General features: G+C 42.2%; 1 protein-coding gene across 7 annotated transcripts in view; it reads right to left on the bottom strand.

The window, feature by feature from the left end:
• Positions 1–6,123: 6,123 nt before the first annotated feature.
• Positions 6,124–20,049, bottom strand: part of ERG (ETS transcription factor ERG) — a 141,851-nt gene continuing 127,925 nt past the window's right edge. For 5 of the 7 annotated variants that reach the window (XM_085560456.1, XM_085560446.1, XM_085560472.1 and 2 more), the window contains 5 exons: positions 18,250–18,321; positions 12,926–12,994; positions 12,535–12,591; positions 10,890–10,937; positions 6,609–8,183 (listed from right to left, as the gene is read on the bottom strand). In XM_085560456.1, the coding sequence (XP_085416582.1) occupies positions 7,663–8,183; positions 10,890–10,937; positions 12,535–12,591; positions 12,926–12,994; positions 18,250–18,321 (767 nt within the window). In that variant the 3' untranslated portion in view covers positions 6,609–7,662. Of the gene's footprint in view, positions 8,184–10,889; positions 10,938–12,534; positions 12,592–12,925; positions 12,995–18,249; positions 18,322–20,049 lie in introns of all 7 variants that reach the window. The other 2 variants (XM_085560440.1, XM_021527469.3) reach the window with 1 other exon arrangement.

Below are 20,049 nucleotides of genomic sequence, written 5' to 3'. Positions count from 1 at the left end.
TCTGGCCATGGAAAAGAGTTTTCAATCTCACAGGATCAATTACCAGCTCTGAGTGTTTGATATAAGTAATAATTAAGTGTGGCATGGGTGCAAAAGTAAAATTTTAGGATTCTAGATAAGGGGTCCAAAGGGGACAAGATGGAGGAAATTGGGTGTGCCTTGTCCTTTTTCTCCTTCTTCATGCCCTCCATGTCTCACTGTGGTGTTGGCATTTTTCTGTTGGTTCAGGCTGGGGACACACTGTCCAACGTAGGTGACAGATATTGGCACGTTCTTGTAAATCCAGCCCAGGGAGTTTCTGGTATTGAATGTTTGTAACATCCCACTGAGGGCAGAGCCCCACACGCTGCCCTGCAGGACAGAGCTGGGCAGGGCAGCAGAACATGTGAGAGATAAACAGAATAAACAACCTGGAAACCAGCACAGACCAATTATGGCTTCTGCTTTGGCAGCAGGGCTGACAGAGACTTTCTACAATCTTGGGATCGTCAATACCACAGATTCTGACACCTCTTGATATCCACTTGCTGTTTCCTTCCCCACGTCCCTCAGAACCATCTCACTTTCCAGGTTAGGCAGGAAAATGAGCTGTTTGGGTTTCCCTGGCCATTGGAGCCTCCCTGGCATCCCCTGTCCTGTGGAATTCCCCTTTTCCTATGGATGGGGGAATTTGAGCTAAGCCAAGCCCTTTGGCTGCTGCCCTCATGTTCTCAGCCCGTGTTCTGGTGCTCTGGTTGTCTCCCTGTTTGCTGACAGCTCCGAGCTGACCTCATGTCACCATCACTAAATCAGGTCCAACATCACCAAGCGACCCCTGCAAGGATGACTTAAACTCCACTTCCATCCCCTTCCATAAGTTGTTAATCAGGGTGTCAGTGTCACAGCACTTTGCTACTCCTCTGACAGCACTTCAGAATTCTTTTTCTTCTTCTTTGCATCTCCATTTTTGCCTCTTTCTCCTGTTTTTCCTTCCTCTTCCCAAGCCCTGCTGATAAAAGCTCTTTCATATCTCTGCATCCTTGGCTGTATGTCCCCTCCCCTGTCACCTCCTGGAAGAGCCAAGGTAATTTTCACACTTGTTTTGAGACTCAAACCCTCCTCCAAAGGCTGTGTTCCACTTGCTGTAGTCCTAATTTTCTGGTTTTTCCTTGAAACCTGTGGTAGGAGGTTTACAGCTTGCTCACAGCCATGCAGAGGCACTTGGAATTTTTCCATATTTGTAACCAGCAGCCATTCAGACACTCCAGTCCCCTGGGGAGCCTGGCTATGTGCTGTGCCTCTGTGCCAGGATATGAGCCCATCACAATGTCCAAGGACCTTGCACATATTTCCTGGATTTATCCTCAGCATATGCTGGAAGAATTAAAAAAGAAATTCCATCTCCCCCCCTCCTTCTTCGAAGAAAGAATGGAAAATGTTCAGCCTAGTCTTGGTAGAAAATACAGAATTTTCCAGCATTTATTAGCCTTGTCTATTTAAAGATAGGAGCACTTCAAAGCAACATCTGTTAATCATGATCTGTATTTACCCTCTCCAGCACAATGGGATCCGACTCATGGCTGGGTCATCCGAATTCATTCCTATCCCAGAAAACCAAAATGTTTGGATGTACCAGACCAGTTTCTGGGAACTAGGCAGCATGAGGGCATTTTTCAGCCATAAAACAAATGAATATTTTGATTTTCCCCATTTTCCCCCTTGTATTTTGAGTACAATAATGCACACATATCCATCCCCAACTCTCAGGGAAAAGGGACATTATTTCTAAAATTGACCATTTGAGTGTCAGCGTGGTTGCAGAAATACTGGAGAACTTCACAAGGCCTCCAGCTCTTCTCCAAGGAGAGGAAGAAAAGTGGTCTTTGAAGCCTTCTCTCATCCCTGTGCTCTTGTGTCAGGTGGCCAAGGGATCTACACAACTGTTTTGTGACACAAACTGGAAATTTTGCAAAAAATATATGAATGAACTGAGTAAAAGACGTGCCTAAAACTTAAAACTTGCCTTTCACATCCTTTTAGACCTAAAAGTATCATGGCAAGCCTTTAATCCAGGTTCTTCTTCCTGTTTTAGAAGCCTGTATCCAATCAGGCATGTGAATATGGAATTTGGGGACACGGTTTTGGTGGGACTGGATGAGCTTGAAGGTTTCTTCCAACCTTGATGATTCTGCAACTCTTTGCTTCTCTGCAGAGCAGATTTTAAGTTTTCTGTGGAGAAAAATGACACCTTCAGCATGAAGAAAATTGGAAATGAAGAAGCACTTTTTTGGGGCAGGATGAGCTGGTGGAACCAGAGCAGCAATTTCACTCCAAGAGTTTGGAAGGACCTTCCCAGTGGTCTGCTGGTGGAGACACCTGAGGAAAGGAGACTTTTCATCTCAAAAGAAGGGAACTCCAAAGAAAGAACATTTAAATCCATCTTTTAGCTGCTCAAGATGCTCACCTTTCATCCAGGTGGGACTAAAAGTGCATCAGACTCCAGTGGGATGGAGGTGCAGTCAAAAAACTCCTAGATGGGAATGGTTTAGACAGGAGGAGTCATTAGGCCTGGCAATGTGCAGGGGAGATGGTGGGGGGGGGAAGAAAAGTGAAAAAAAAAAAAAAACAAAAGGAAAAGAAGAAGGGCACATTAACAATTGTCAGAGAAGATGAGGGATAGGCTTGTGAAGTGGAATATGCCTAAGCTTGGCAAACACCCAGTCAAAGGGAGCGTGATAACAAACCACAAATATTTGGAAAGCTGTAAACACTGAGGCAGGCAAAAAACTCTGGAGGGTGATGCATGAGGAGTGCAATCACAAGGAATTGCAAAATACAGAAATGGCAGGAAAACAAAAAAAAAAAAAAAAACAAAAAAGAAAAAAAAAAACAAAAAACAAAAAAAACCACCCACCTCTCTTTGCCAATGAGATATGTTGGGCTCTGTGTAATGGGAATGGGTGGAAATACCCTGGAATTGAGACCTTTTCAAAGGAGGAAATTAAGGAAACATCAGTAAGTATTCTCTAGAAAATAGTTTTGTTATAATGAGTTTTGTTATCATAATATAATAATAATAGTTTTGTTATAATCGTTTTGTTATAATGGATGGATTTGGTTTCCCAAGCAGAATTCCTCACTGCTTCTAGGATCGGGCACAGAAAATTATTCTGCCCCTTAGGTTTTTATAAAATATATATGGAACAATATTCTGGCAGGCAACCCCAAAATTTTCTGAGCCTGGTTTTGAGAAGTCCTCAATCAAGTGATTTTAAAGGACATCTCATCCATTCCTGACCTAAGAACCCTGGGTGTTTTGTTAGTTTTCTTGAAAATATGTGCCCTTTAAAAAAAATGATGGGGAGGGAGCTGACAAGAAAGATGGAGGGGGACTTTTTGCAAGAGCCTGAAGTGCCAGGACAAGAAGAATGGCTTCAAACTGACAGAAAGGAGGGTTGAACTGGATATTAGGAAGAAATTCTTCCCTGTGAGGGTGGGGAGGCCCTGGTATAGGATGCCCATGGGTCCCTGGAAGAGTCCAAGGCCAGGTTGGACACTGAGGCTTGGAGCAACCTGGGATAGTTGAAGGTGTCCCTGTTGGAATCTTTATCTCCCTTCCAACCCAAACCACTCTGTGATGCTATAAAATGAAATTTTGAAATAATTTCCCTATTTTAATTGCCAAAAATAACCTCCTTAGCCAGCTAAAAATATTCTCATTAACCTTTGTTGAAGCAGAGCTCATGCTGGGTCATGCTCTGATGTCCTTGCAGCTGCCAGTGCCTCCAAGGAGAGGTCACAGCAGCCAGGGGACAGCAGCAGTGCCAGGACACTTTGGAGGATGCAGGCAGGAGCTGCTGCGAAGATATCCAAGCATTCCCACCACTGCCCAGGGAGGAAATGAAGGATTTCATTCACAGGGTAAAATTCAGTCAGGAATTAACCAAACCCTTTGGATGGATGAGGTGCCTTTCTGACTAACCAGCATTGGGACCAAAACTTGAGAATGTGGCACAGAAAAAGATCATGGAATGACTAATCATATGACATAGGTAAAAATGTTTCTTCTACCTTTAATGCACATATAAGAAGAAATTTATTTTAAAATTATATCTTAGCTGGGGCAAGAAATAGTCTGAGATAGAAAAAAATTCAGAAGAGAAGTCTGAATCCCTGATGGTCTGTAGGCAGTTTAAAAGGCTGGTGGAACTTGAGGTATCAAGTACAGATTCTTTGGAACTGGGTAAGGTTTGCAGCTTGGCTGACCATTGACTTTGAAAGAAACTCTAATTTAAATAAAGGGCTAAAGTTATTAATATTACCAATCTCTGCAAATTTGGGCACATCAGGGCCATGCTGTCCAGGTGCTAAGTGGCAAAGAGAAGATCCAGCCAAGGTCCTGGGTTCTATCTGAGCTTCACTGAGCTGTCTCATGGTGTGGACATGGAATTCCTCAGCTCTGCCTGCACTGGGCTCATCCCTTGCCAAAGTCACAAGGAGACCCTACAAACAACCCCAAGGCAGCAGAAGTAGGGTCTGTCCATCCTTCACTCCCCTCTTGCAAAATCTGTGTTTTCCAAGGCTCCTGGAAGTGAGGGAGCAGGTCCTGAAGGAAGGTGTAACTCTACAATGGGTGACCACAGGTGACAGTGAGCTTCCCAAGGCCAGCTCCAGGATTTTACTCTTCACACCAGGGTGCTCCATCAGGGCATCTGCTCTGGCTCTGTCCCTGTCCCAGGATCTGGAGCCCAGTGCCAGGATGTTGTTCCCATTGCACAGGACAGCAGCCAGGCACCACAATGTGGAAATCCTGCAGGCAGCCCTGTGAGCACTGGGGATGCTTTGGAAACCTCCAGGCACGTCCTTGCCCATCTAAACAAAGACCTTATTTAAATCTGGATTTTTAGTGTTTAGTTAAAAGCTGGATCAAAAATACACTTGCCATTTTGGGTTGGAAGTAGACATGAAGCAGATAGTGAAGATCTGTGGATTTATTTCCATTGAAAGGCAAATTATTATCTTTATAGTTGCACTTAAGTGTGTCTGCCTTAACTCTATAACTTTCTAAAATAGTGACTGACCTTTTCCAATAGTTCATATTTTTTTTTTTTCACTTTATTTTTTTTTTTTTTAGAAATACAGATTTACACAGCTTATTTCCCTGCTCAGGTCTCACACATTTGTAGCACAATCCTATGCTCATAAACTGCCACCAAAACACTCCTAACACGAAGATTGGTGAGTTGGGACCCATTGCTCCCCAAAAAATGGATATGCAGAATGTTTCCTATAAAACATGAAACCACACCCATTTAGTCTGGGAAAAGGACACAAAAGAACAGCAAAAAGGAGGGATACAGAGGGCTGAGCTGTCTGGGATTCCTGCAGCAAACACTGTGGAGAGCCACTCATAAATGTCAGGGATGATTTTCCAGGCCAGTTCTTCAGATGGTGTTGGGAAAGAATGGATTTATGCCAGTAAGCACCAGATGCAGTTTTGGGGCCCAGGGTACAGAGTGGGAAGCCTCTAAAGCTAGAAGAGAAAAATAAAAACCCCTGCCCTTTGCAAACAGCCAGGATGGGCTGCAGTGCCAAATGAACAAGGCTGCGATACACTCCATTCTGAAGTGGGGAATAATGGAAATTATTCATTATTCACTTTATTTACTAATAATGATACAGAATGTAAGGGGGCAAAGCAATTCAACACATGCTTCAGGAAGAAGGTACATCTCAGGCTGAGATTTTGCAGCATAACTTCAATAAAAGATAATTTCTGAGTATGAATACTCTTCCTTAGATTCCTCCCTTAGGCTTCATTTCCAGCCTTGGGTGTGGAGCTGTTGATGAATTCATTTGGGATTAATTCCAATTAATTCATTGGAATGAAAGAATCTCTGTTGCAATCTCTGGGCCAGAGAAGCTCAGCAGAGGGATGGCAAGGCAGTGTTGAAGACGGACTGGAAGTGTTTCAGCAGAACTGTCTGGAAAAGAAGATACACAGCACCTGTGCACTTTAAACTTAGGCTCTTTGCTCCTATGTTTTCACAGCCCAAAAGTCCTGTCCTGTTTTAACCTGATGAGTAGCAGATCTGGCATGGGTGTCACACACAAAAAATGCAAACACAAATGCAAACCACAGTGTCAATCTGAAATTGCCATGCTAGGCCAAGCTTATTTTATTACATACATTCTGCAATCTAAGGACTAATATGTTCATAATGTAAACATTAAGCATACAGAGTTAAAATTCAAGGCCACGATAGTTTTTTTGGATTGTCCCTTTTTTTTTTGTTGTTTTTTGTGTGTGTGTGTGTGTCTTTGGTTGGCCGAGATCAACTCGTAGTGTATAAATGCATAAGTTATATAATAATTATATAAAAAGGAAAAAAAAATAACATTGAACTTGTATACTTCATTCTGACAAACGCACAGCGTTCGCGACTCGGTAAGAAAAACTGGCGCCCACCTAACAAAAATATTCAGGTGATTTCTGATTCTGGCAGTCAGGGGTTGTCTCTTGCTCTAACCAATAGAAAACAAACTCCCTTAGTAATGATGAGGTTCTAACTGGTAACTTTTAAATATCAGACACAATTCCAGTTTTGCTTATTTTTTTTCCTGAAAAAAAAAAAAAAAAAAAAAAAAAAAAAAAAAGAGATGCATATTCTGATTCTGCATATTCTGATTTTTCGCTCATTCTGCTTTTCCCTTTTCCCACTTTTTATTACCACTGAGTCAAGTCTGTTTCTCCTGAAATACTGGGAATGGTATAATACTGAGCAATATGTTTCACAAGTCCAAACAAGTGTTTCTTCATAGTCCCGACACTACAAGGTTTTCAGTCTTTTCAGTCTCTACTGGTCAAGAAGTTTCTTTCCTCCCCTTCTCACCACCTTCATCCACCTCTTTCTCCTTCCTGCTTCCTCTGACAGGTGCAGGCCTCTGATCTAGTCATACACTTGCCCTCCAGCACATTCTCATTTCCCACGTTTGGCTCAGGGTTCCTGTAAAACTGTCAAGGAATCTGAAAGTTTGGGTTGTCTTCACAGTTTGAGTAGCTGATTCGCTCTGATGAATGGATCTCCTGTGACTTTAACTACAACACTGCTGTTCTATTCCAAATCAGCTTCCACACTAACCAGTCTCTTCTGCTGATATGTTTCTATTTTTTAAGTACAGATAGGCTTTTTTTCCCTTTTTTTTTTCCCTTTTCCCTCTCTTTTGTAATGATCCATATACTGTTTGTTAGGTCACTATAGACTTATCCTTATATTGCTGTAGTATAGTCCCAGTTTTGCTCTAGCATGATATCAAACTTTACACACAAGCTTATCAACTTTTTAAGACCAACAGCTTCCATAGGTTTTCCTTATCATTTCATGCTTCTACCTACAATAGTCTATTGTTGTTTGGTCCACAGAGTCGATGCCCATATACATTACATTTTAGTATCTTAATACTTCTTGGGTATTTCTTTTAAATCCCTACTACAAAAAGTCTTTTTGACATCTATTTTTAACGTGGTTTTGGGTTTGTTTTTTTTACCCAGCCAAACCTTCACTTGTCTCTTTAGGCACTTTGAATTCGAGTACTCCAACAGAGTTCATTGCGACTCCTCAGGGACCGAATCCCAGTGAGAAGCGTCTTTGCTTTGCCTGGCGCTTATTTCCCCCGCCCCACTTAGTAGTAGGTGCCAAGATGAGAAGGCATATGAGCAGCTGGCAGCCTGGTGTTGGGGTAAATCCCTCCAGTGGGCGAATTCCAGTACGGATTGGGGGCAGCAAAAAAGCTGGAGGATGTCACGGGCAAGGCAGGGGGGTGGGGAGCCACAAAGTTCATCTTCTGCGGGTGCGCGTGGTACGAGCTCATGTAGGGCAGGTCCGACGGGTATTTGTACATGGACGACTCCGGGGGGTGAGGCTGCAGCGCCTGGGCGATGCCGTGGAAGTCGAATTTGTAGGCGTAGCGCTTGCCGTGCACCTTGGTCATGATGTTCTTGTCGTAGTAGTAGCGCAGGGCGCGGCTGAGCTTGTCGTAGTTCATGTTGGGCTTGCTCTTGCGCTCGCCCCAGCGCCGCGCCACCTCGTCGGGGTCCGTCATCTTGAACTCGCCGTTGGTGCCCTCCCAGGTGATGCAGTTGGAGTTGGAGCTGTCCGACAGCAGCTCCAGCAGGAATTGCCACAGCTGGATCTGCCCGCTCCCTGCGGGGAGGAACACAGAGGGAATGTCAGGGCTGGCATTAATAATGTCAAGGCATCAATTCTGCGGGCTCTCCCCGAGGAGCCCATTAGGAAATGTTGTGATGTTGGCTCCTAATTCTTTCGATTAGCCAGTCCCCCTTCTCCCAGGACTGCTCGCGAAACCCTAAAGAGCAGGGATAATTGTAATGTGTCGTGTTTTCCCTCATGTGAGTGGCAGAATGCCATTCCATGGAGATTTAATTGTTACCTAATGTCATTCAGCGCAGACAATTGATGGGGAAATAATACAGCGCTCATTTAGGAAACTAATCGCTAAAGTTCAGCACAAACAGCTTTCACTTGCGTAACACTCTGCTTGTTCTCACAGCATTATGTTGCAACTAAATGTTCCCTGCTATGGAATGAGCCCACACTAAATGGAGAAGTTTAGAGCAAGCTGGGCCCATGCCAAACCATATCATCCCTTTGCAGCATTTGGGGAAATGCACAACGGAAACTTATTAGCTTGCTGTTACACTGCATACAACCAGAGGGCAAAACAACTGCAAGAACAGTGAAAAGGTCCATAAAATACATCCTTGTCATCATTCTGCTTCAAATGAGTTTAAATGATTATTTTACATTAAGACGTAAAATGTTGCTGTTGTATTTTTCTCACTCTCTGCCAATTCCACCGCAAAAAGAAAATAGTCTGCTGTAAACTTTGCAAAAGTGAAGTAGGGCAACAAAATTTGTCCATTTTAGACAAGTGAAAGTAGATTTCAAAGGGCCTTGCCACTGATAGTCATGTTAGAAGCTTAGCATTTCTTAACAAAGCAACACTGAAATGATGCAAAATGCAGCTGAAGCAGCTTGCGATGCAATCTGTTTCACAAGCACGGTGTCAGCAGAATTTGCCAACCAGCCTGGATGTGCTAACTCTGAACTATGTCTCTGACCAGGAATCGGTTGGGTTTCTTTTTTTTTTTTCTTATCCAAACCAGCTATGTGGGTATAATAACAAGCTTTTCTTTAGAAAGCTTATAGTAGCAATTACAATATCAAGCTAGAACAGCATCTGAAACCCATTAGCAGTTTATACTTCAGTGCAAGTGAAACCCATATTCATTTAAATTGTATTTATCCAAACTGGCCTTAATGAATTTCTTCTGTTCCATTAACATGCATTAAATAAACAAACAAACAAAAGAATCCATGGTATGAGCAAGGCATGCAAGTTTTAATACACGAAACATAACAAGAGGATTAGGCTTTGAAAATCAATAAACAGTTCAGCACTGGACAAAACACAAATTTTTGAATAAGCAATCCAACATATGTTCTAACATAAACACTTGCCTTCCAAATGTAATATATAGTCCTATGAAAATAAATGGTTGCTGTCAATTTCCTTTTAATGAGAGAGTAATTCCACCGATTTATAAACACACAAAACATGTTAAAGCACAGGAATGATGGAGTGGAGGAATTCCATACCCAAATGTTAAAAAAGCATCCCAATCCAGATCGTGTTAATGTCATTCACAGTAATGAAGTCAACCAAATGGACACTTGATAAAATTTGGCAAGGCATGATTTATGTCCAAATTGAAGGGATGTGAGCCCCCACTTCCAGTCAAGACTAGTGTTGCCTGGAAATCTCCACCACCTCAGGGCATTTGGAAAATCCTGTTCTTAACACTTACTTAATTACTTTCCTCTGCCACACAAAACTGTTTAGAGATTCAGCTAATCTAGAACTGTGCTCGATGCCACTTGGGAGAAAGAGAAAGCAAATTGATCAGCATTTTGGCAATTTCAGGCCTTGAAAAGCTGTAATATTATTGTAAAAAGAACCATTGTCACTTAGGGCTGAGAAGATCTGTGTGGAACAAGAAATTTCGTGCCCTGGGACTGTCCAGGCAAGGGACACAAGTGGAACACACAGTGCCAGTCCATTGTGGTGGGCTGTGCTGTTGAGTATGGGGCTGTACAGCCACAGCATCTCCTGCAGACTTGGAGCAGTGAAATCTGCACAATTTCCAAGCAGAGCTACTAAATCACCCAGAAAATCCCTTGTCTTTAGCAAAAACATGCTGGTCCAAGGTTGCACTCGATGATCCTTGAGGTGTTTTCCAACCTGAGTGATTCTGTGAGCCTGTGATTTTGTTCTAAGCTACACATCCCTATCCATAATGCATCCCATTGCCTTCTTTAGGTGGGAGAACATTTTTGAAGTGTTTAACCCACTTATTATTTGCAAATATATTATACTTTGCCATTTTTTGTTTTCTTTTTCCTATATATTTCATCCCAAAATTTTGTATTCATCAAGGCCAGCATGATATTGTGCTGTGGATTAACAGAATCTGAGAAACAGCTGATGAAGACTGGTTAAGAGACTTGTACCCTCCTGGAAGGGCAACTAGAGACCAGATGGGGTCTCTTACACCTCTCAACCAAATCCTGATATTCAGAAAGCTGAAGTGAACTCCAGCTTCAAAGGCTGGACTCTTAGGAGGTCCTTTCCAAACTTAATGATTCTAAATTCCTCAGTCCCACCCTTGTGTAATTCAGAAATTCTGCAACACACTGGATATCATCATCTCCCCCTGAGGAGTGGAAAAATCAGGGACAACCCCTTCCAGGTCTGGTCTTAGAGCTGAAGTGGGAAACTCAGCAGTGAAAGGAAGGAAAGCCTTCCAAATCAGCAAAATCCCTTCTCACCTGGATTTGCGAGGCGGCTGCTGGTCGGTCCAAGAATCTGATAAGGATCTACAAAATTGTGAAAGAAAGATTTAAAATCATGCAACAGCATTGTCAAATATTTCAGGTATCATTTCTGAACCTTGTAAGGGGCAGTGTGCACTGCCTGATGGGACAGCAGGTCCAAAACCTGAACAATTTTCTCCCTCTGCATGGCATTATTTGCATGTTTTCTCTTCAAACTCTGTGTGCAAAGACATACGTTTGCTTTTTGTACTGTAATAATGTTCAGATGCATGTATTCAGAATGTAAACTTTGTTCTGAAGCATTCTGGTGGTGGAATCCCTATCCCTGGAAGTGTCCAAGGAAGCCCTGGAGGTGGCACTCAGAGCTCTGGGCTGGGAACAAGGTGGGGATGGGGCACAGCTTGGACTCGATGACCTTGGAGGTCTTTTCCAGCCTCAGGGATTCAGTGATTCTCTTTTGTCACTGGACTCCAGTGAGGGATGCCATGGATTAACTGCAACTGGTGTTTTCAGAAGAGTCTCTGTCAGCCTTACAATGCCTGTAGTATCTCAGTATTTCCCTCTGGAAATGAAAACTTACTTTGGCCAGAAGTCCAACAGGGAAAAAGGGAGGGCTGTGACAGCAGAACCAAAGCCAAAGTGATGGGCTGCAAGCACTGAGTGACCCTGTGGCTTTTACAGCCAAGGAGACAATCAGGTTACATTCCTTACACATTTGAACAGTCTGTGCAGCTCACACACAGCCATTAAAAGGTCCTCAGGACTTAGATAAATCATTGGTATATTTCTACGAAGATTCTTGTGGTTGGAAGGCCAGATTAGATAAAACACTGTTTGGGCAAAATTCAGTGTAATACTTCCCAGGCAGTCTGTGCATGAGTTAATGAGACCTAGTCATGCACAGTCTTGTTTAGCTCTAACAAAAACCAGAATAATGATTTAAAATCCATGTGATAAAAACTGGCTCAGAGTCTTCTGAGCTAAGAATATCCTCTAAATCTCTTTTATTTCCTCCTTCTAACCTTTTGCTGTTAACAAAAGCCATGAGTGACTCAGGACCTTTGGAGTGCTCTCCAGCTACCTGTCCAAAATACAGCTGAATTTGCAATAAGGGATTAGGTCCCACCCCATGGATTTGCTGCTGTGAAAACACAAAAGGCACCCATTTTGCTAAACCATTACTTTACAAACCCATAAACTTCTGTTTTCTCCTCAGTTTTCCAACAGACTGATAATCTCTCTAACATTCCTGTTGTGTTTCAGGAGCCAAAATCAGATGGGTTTCTGTAGGCTGTAATCCAGCCCTTTTTTTTTTTTTTTTTTTTTTTTTTTTTTTTTTTTGGCTCATGCACATTTTCCAGCTGCTAGCATCTCATCTACTGGGGTCATTTCACATCTCTACCTTCCACCTTCGTACCCAACCTGTAGATGGATTGTTTTAATAGTATTTTTATTCTGGAAGGTTGTCACTGCCTTTAAACATTACACTCATCCTAAATCCAGCTGCAGAGCAAACCCCTTTACATCTGGGGTTTTGATGGTCTCCAGCTGGAGAGGTCTGAACCAGATTGTGCAGTTTGGGTGCCCTTCTCATCATATTCAACAAACCCAGGCAGAATTCAAACCAAATGACACCCACCTAACTGAGGACGCTGGTCTTCTGTTTTGGGAACTGTTGAGGATGATGGCTGAGTAGCTGAAAATGGAAAAAAAAAACCCATGTAGTTATTTTTCCAGTTAGGAAGTTGCTCATCAAACCTATGAGAGCTCCTTAGGCCTGGAGCTCCTGCTGCCCTCTGCTCCAGGATGGACAAAAGAAGATTTAAAGCTCAAAAAAAGCTTTTTAGGGCTCTGTGGTGATGGGCTTGCTGAAGTTTGAGTTTAAGGAAGGATGTGGCTGCCCAGTGACACCTCCCAGAATTACCTATACAATTTGCTTTCCAAAAATGCACAGACAAAACCCCTCCAGAGCTCCTGGAGTTCCCTTTGGAGTCTAATCCATGCTTCCCCAGCTGTGCAGATGATTTTACCTTTTGACTGAGGGCTGGGGTGGCTGTGACTTGTCCATGCTGATCTCCTGGCTTGCTCATAAGGCAAATCTGTGAAGGAAAGAGACATTTATCCATTTAGATATGGCCTAAAGTGGTTATGTCCAAAAAGGGCACATTTGAGGGGCTCAGGATTTGGAAAATTACTGAAACAGGCGAGGAATTCTTTGTAAAACCTTTATCACTTTTATTGCCTCTAACAACAACAGTAAAAGCAAGATTTGTGCTCTGCACTGCTCTGCAGAGGTGCCTGTTGTCAGAAGTCTGAGGGGCACTGAAATAGGGGTGCAAAGAATCTTCAGAGACAATACAGAGTTCATCACTTCCAAAGGTTCAGGGAACTCCCTTTAGTCCCCTTCCTCAGCCCAGCACCCCAAAGAATGGCACGCACTGGCATCATGAATAATCTGTGCTAGAATCTTGCAGGAAAAGTCCCCCAAGAGCTCATTTTATGAATAAACCCTCCCAAATTCAGCATCTAACCGTGTTCTCCTTTAAAAAGACAGGCTTTCGTTGATTTATTCCTTTCTGCTTCTTGGGACAAGCTCCTTAAATTCACACATCTAAATTTTCATTTCCCTTTCTTTCATTTACTCGTTACTTCTATTTTATTTCAGTGCTTTAGCATATTAAAAAATGAAGAAACTAAACCATAAAAGCTTTATTCATAAAGCAAATGTAGTAAATTCAAATGTTTGGTTTGCCCTTAGAAATCTTTGGCAGTTTCCTGTGCTTTTCCATGGCTGACTTTAACACATTAGCTAAAATTACTGCTAAAATCAGAGACTTCTGTAACTTCCAGTGCCCACCTGGTGGAACTAAGTTGGTGCAGATGCCTTGACTCTCAACACTACTTGTGCTTTATTTCAGAATTCATGTTTGGAAATGAAAACAGAAAGCAAAGAAACAGCCCCAGACTGGCTCTGTGCAAGGCAGATGTATCTGCCCATTTCCAAGCCCTGGGAGAAGCAGCATTGCATGGAAATAAAGTGTAATGTAAAATGCACAACCAAATTGCCTTTAATTTATTTAGTCTGGCACTGCCAGCTCTGCCACCTCTTAGAATCCTACACTTCAAAGCCTTTGCTCTTGCTGAGATTTGCAGCTGATTTTTGTACTGCATTTTCATAATTAATAACCTTATATCCCTGATTTCTTGAGAACTCTTCCACAGCTTCAGAGAAAATAATGTGAATTTTACAGGTGCTCATCTCTGAGCAAAACATGAATCAATGTGACATGCAGATGTCCTACCCAGAAAGGCATTGTCAATTCCACCCTTTTCTTTCTGTTCTTTCTCTTTTTTCTTCCCTTCCCTTCCCTTCCCTTCCCTTCCCTTCCCTTCCCTTCCCTTCCCTTCCCTTCCCTTCCCTTCCCTTCCCTTCCCTTCCCTTTTCCTTTCTCTCCTTTTCTTCCTCCTTTCTTCCTTTCTCTCCTTTTCTTCCTCCTCTCCTCTCCTCTCCTCTCCTCTCCTCTCCTCTCCTCTCCTCTCCTCTCCTCTCCTCTCCTCTCCTCTCCTCTCCTCTCCTCTCCTCTCCTCTCCTCTCCTCTCCTCTCCTCTCCTCTCCTCTCCTCTCCTCTCCTCTCCTCTCCTCTCCTCTCCTCTCCTCTCCTCTCCTCTCCTCTCCTCTCCTCTCCTCTCCTCTCCTCTCCTCTCCTCTCCTCTCCTCTCCTCTCCTCTCCTCTCCTCTCCTCCCTTTTTTTTCCTCCTATTTTTGGAACCCCCAACCATCAGACACCTGTGCCCTGAGAGCACTGGGAGATGGTGGCTGTGCTTGTACTTGGTGGCACTTGAAACATCCTTGGTACAAATTCAGTACTGCAGGAAATACGTCTTGCCTTTTAACTCATTGCATCACAAGATGGATCTTTTGACTACACCCTCTCCATGAAAAGAAAAATCACATTATCAGCTTTTCTGGAAATAGAGCAAAGCTCCAGCTTCATGCTTGGTTCAGCATCATGCCTTGATAAACACATTGTTATTGCAGATAAGCAGATCTGTTCTTGTCCATGAGACATCAGCACAACATGTCCTTATCTGGGACAGATCCCTGATGGGAATGCTCCTGTTTGGTGAGACAAACCCCAGCCAGGTGTCCCAGAGCTCCTGAGAGCCTCACTGCCACTGAAACCCCACGTTCTGTTGTAAAAGTGACTGAGAAATCCTCCCTTGCACTGCAAGCCCTGCTCATTTCCCATTTTCTATTGTAGTGCCTTAACAATGGCAGTGCTTAATTACTCACTCCAGAACTGCACCCCAGGATTTGGCTGATTCCCACTGAACGTTATTTATTCCCCCTGCTCCTCATTTTTGACCTTTTTCATGTCATCAAGTGGCTGTCCCCAGGGTCTCCTTTCGCTCTCACATGAACAGTGCTTTGTTATGGGAAAGCTTCTTTGCAGTCTGGTTGAAATGTGACATTTAACTCAAAGGAAAACCACAGAATAAGCCAACAAAACAGTTTCCTGAAAGAAAACTGAATTTCTGCATAAAGCCCTTTTTCTCTGAATAAAAATTCTGACTTTGAAGACATCCGTCAACTTTCAATTGCAGAACATAAAACAAAACAATACTTCCAAAATCACTACAGTTCTTTGAAGAAAATGTTTAGTTCTGCACAGAACAGAGATGCCCTAAAACTAAACTGCAATTCCACAAGTAATTGTGTGAATGCAGAAAGATGCTGACACAAAGCATTTTCTTACGTGCCATTTCAAATATAAGTTAGATAAAAACGCTGAAATGAAGGAGCTCATCATGTCTGATGTGTGGTTTAAGATGTTTTCCTTTAGAGAAAATTTATATTCATTTTCCCATCACACATAGGATGAAACAAATATGGGTATCATACACCTTGTCAGGAACAAAAAAAATCCCAATTTTCATTCAAGACCAGAGGAAAACAGACTCATTCCAGCCTTTGCCTGAAATCCTCTCCATTGGCACAGCTTTTCCTGCAGGACACCAGGTCTTTCTGGTCTTATGTTACATGTTCACTACTGCTGGGAATTACTGAGAGTTTGGGGCCTCTGGATTTATGTTTGGTGATTGTTTCCATAATTCTGCTTTGCTTTCTCATCCCTATTTGTGCTGACATTCCCCAGTGTCCCTGACAGCTCCTGGGTGCCCCAGTCTGCGTTAATGCTCCATGAAAATGTTTAATTTATTTGGAATATCCCTGCCTCTTATACTGACACTAAGCAGGTGCTCTGTCACTCTCTTTGTTTTGATAATTATATCACGTTTCCTCAACCCCAGACTGTGATTTGAACAATTTCAAACTTCTGTATGTCTCCAAATGCTCCAAAGATTTTTCCATACTCCCATGGCTTTCCCAGGCGTTTCTAAGCACCTCCAAACTCTGCAAAGAGCTTTTTGATAAGGGGTGATTGACACAGCTTTCCATGCAAGGCCACACTGCTGGGCTGCTCAATGGCACAGCCTCAACTCCCATGGGATTCTCCACCGTGGTTCTTCATTTGCTCACATCTTTCCCTTTGGCCCACGAGCAGAGCAGAGCTAATTTGGAGTCAGTAAGAAATGCAAATGACTTGTGCCTCGCGCTGCATTTATCAGCTCGTGTTTTCAGCTGTTAATAGATTGCCAAGTTGTTTCTCCCTAATGAACTTCCTGGGTACCTGGACAGGAATCCTGTACAGGAATCTCTGGGTTTAAGTAACAACAAAATCATAGAATCATGGAATGGATTGGGTTGGAAGGGAACATAAAAATCATCCACTCCCACTCCTGCCATGGCAGGGACACCTCCCACTGTCCCAGGCTGCTCCAAGCCCCGGTGTCCAACCTGGCCTTGGACAATTCTAGGGATTCAGGGGCAGCCCTAGCTGCTCTGGGCACCCTGTGCTAGGACCTGCCCACCCTCCTAGAGAAGGATTTTTTCCCAATATCCCACCTAAAGCTGGAATTTTTCACTTTGAAGCCATTCTCTGTGTCCTGTCCCTCCATCCCCTGCAAATTGTCTCCCTCCAGGTTTCCTGTGGCTCTTTCAGGCCACAATTCCATCACCCCAAAGCTTCTCTTCCCCAGGCTGAACAATCCCAACTTAACTTAAGATGTCCATTACTGATGACAGGATAATTAGCCAGTCCTTAATTTGTTTCTTATGATACACTGATTTAATTTCTGTTGTAAATAGTTGTGGAATGTTTTGGTGAATGCCTTATGAAAGCCAAATGTATGTACTGGATCAGCAGTTCCCTTTTTAGCCATTAATATAAACAAACAATTCTAACAGAGTTTGATTTCCAAGGATTCAAACAATTTGAATTTGTTGATGTAATGGTTTGGTAGTTGTTTCCCTTTCTCTCTTTTCTAATTATCAATTACCAAATCTACAGACATGCATGTATACATGTATATAAGGCTATATAAAATAATATCTCTAAGTACCCTCCTGCACAGTACCCTAGAGCACAAATAAAATAATTCCTGTTCAAACTCCCCTTTTTAATGTGCCAATATCTCTTTTCACCAGAGCTCAGCCAATTCCAGTGCATGTCTCTTCTAAGAACTTGGAGTTTTGCCTCTGGCTTAGAAATAGATTTCCTTTAAATTCAGTATTTGCTGCAACTCCTCTTGATGTCCCTTAGTACTCTGCACTCATTATTGGAAAAGCAAATTACACATTTTTTCAGCATTTTTTGTGGTGAAGGGTGATAAAAAGAAAATCTTTGGCTTCATAGCCACGTCCTCACCTTCTTTAATTATTACCATCAGCCTTTCAGAAATCAGCACATTCACAAAACTTTCACCCATTTCAAAATTTTGAGCATTAAGAACTTCCTTATGTTTTGATTTTACTTAAGACTCTGAAACTCATAATCAGATTGTTGTGGGTTCTGCTTGCTTCAAACATAAATAAAATGTAGACAGCAGGAAAAGCATATATCCTGCATTTTTAGAGTATTTTTCCACAAAAGACTTCAAATAAAAGGGAATTTTAACCTCATTTTACAGAGAACCGAAGGGCATTGACAAGTGACTGTGCTGGGATAGTGCAACAAAACCAGTGAACAGAGCTCAGGTTTCTGATTCCCTGGTGCTTTAAAAAATTGATACAACTGCTTCAAAGACAGAGATTTTTGGAAGAAATGGATGTATTAAACTCTACTTAATTACTTCACTCTACACAATTATATAGACACATATATATGGGACATAAGTATATAATGTGTGTGTTCAAAGTAGAGCCTCATATTTATGGAAAGGGAAAAAGAATGAGATATTTCAAGAGATGAAATCAATAAGCTCACAGCACACAAAAAGTGGTCATTGTTCATACCTGGCCTGGTTGCAATTCTTTGTGTTGCTTCTGGATAAACTGATGTGTTTGGGAAAATAAAAGTGGCACCTCCTGAAGAGAAAAGAAGAGGACATAACACCTAAATTCATTTCCACACTAACTAAATCCACCAATATTTTCCCCTCCTGTAAAGTGAATGAGTGAAGAATCTGAATAAATAATTTCTGCCTTTGGACTGTTAGATGTAAAAGTTCATTCCAATAATCTTTACATCTACGTAAATCCATTCGAATTACTGGATAAAAGTCTGTGCAAAATCTGTTTTAAGAAGGAGACAGTCAAGCTCAGGAAATCCCTTCTACCACAACCACCTCCACCTGGGAAGGTGGCTTTGTATGCCCTGAAATAAAACCCCTTTGCTTTCATTAGTGCATTCCCAGAAAAGTCCATATTTTCAACTTTTGGGTCAGACCCTCAGATATCTCATTAATCTTCCCCGGAGTGAAACAATGAGAAATATTGAGCTTGATGAAGGAAATGGAATCTCCTTTTTCTCAGGCACTGAAATTGCTCTGACTGCACCAATGGACCTCTCATGACCCTCTCCAAGAACGTTAAAAAAAGTCAATTACTGCAGATTTCAAGAACTTTTTTCCTAACTCTTTTGTGGCCCACTGAAAATTGAAAAATTGACTTCTCATATGCTGATGATCAGTGCGACACTCTTCACACTCCCCAATGACAGATAATCTCATTTTGGTGAAATGAATTTCAGAATATCGTTGTCAGTGCACACACAGAGAAAAAGATAACACACAGAACTGCTGAACAACACTTGGATATCTACAAATGGAAGCTGCTTGGCAAATGAGAATCTCTAAAGCCAGAGATGGAAAAGACCATCAGGTCCATCTATTTTTAAAAAAGTATTTAAATCTTATCCAAACCGTATCAAAGTAATGGAAACTTTTTTTGTTGCCTTTGGTGGGGTTTGCAGCAAGCCTAGAGCCCACAGCAGGACTTTGTTTGCCACTATGACCAGTGGCAAAAGATCTTCCAATCCACTGAATTTTGGTACAAAACTCAGAGTGAAAAACAAAATAAAATATGAAAGAAACATTGCCATCCAAGTTTTGTTTTCTTTTTCTTTCGCATTATCCTTTGCATTATCTTTTTCTTTTCTCATAGAGAATTGTTATTTCTGGTCACTGTAGGTAACTAACACCCTCAGGCATGATCATGCAAGATTCCAAACATCTTTTGTGGGGATATAAACCACGTTATTTGTATAATTCCATGCCATCCTCTGCTGCACAACTGTTACAGCAAGTTAAAAGAGATTCTGAATTATTTTCATAAATACTTGAAATTGCATCCTGAAAGACAGATGAGGCATGTGTCATTCTCTGGCCTACACTCAACACTTTCCTGGGCCAAATTAACAGAAGGGTGAATATCAACAAAAATAATTTTAATTTCAGATCAGATTTAGTGTAATTCCCAGCTCAAGTCCCACAGCAGCTAGAAAATGAGATGAACTAACTGCCTAAAGAGCAATTTTATTGATTTCCACATTTATCTCATGGGAGAGGAGACATCCCCATTCCCCAGAGCCCAAAGCACTTTTGAGCTCCAAGAAGCTTCTAGGGATCCATGAAGTAGATCTGACAGCAGAATGGACAGAAGGACCATAAAAATCCTCAGATAAAAGGCCCCAAACCTGCAGTTTTATGCTGTGTCAGGGATCCCATTCTTTTGCAGGACACCAGAAATTTTTGCACCATTTTTTGCACCACCTGGCCCTGCGTGATCTCACCTTTTCTCTGTGTGTCTGTGCAG

The sequence above is a fragment of the Lonchura striata genome, chromosome 1, assembly GCF_050655825.1.
Source record: "Lonchura striata isolate lonStrDom1 chromosome 1, ASM5065582v1, whole genome shotgun sequence".
Taxonomy (NCBI): domain Eukaryota; kingdom Metazoa; phylum Chordata; class Aves; order Passeriformes; family Estrildidae; genus Lonchura; species Lonchura striata.
Note: the sequence above shows the minus strand (reverse complement) of the source record. Positions and strands in the feature narration are given on the sequence as shown.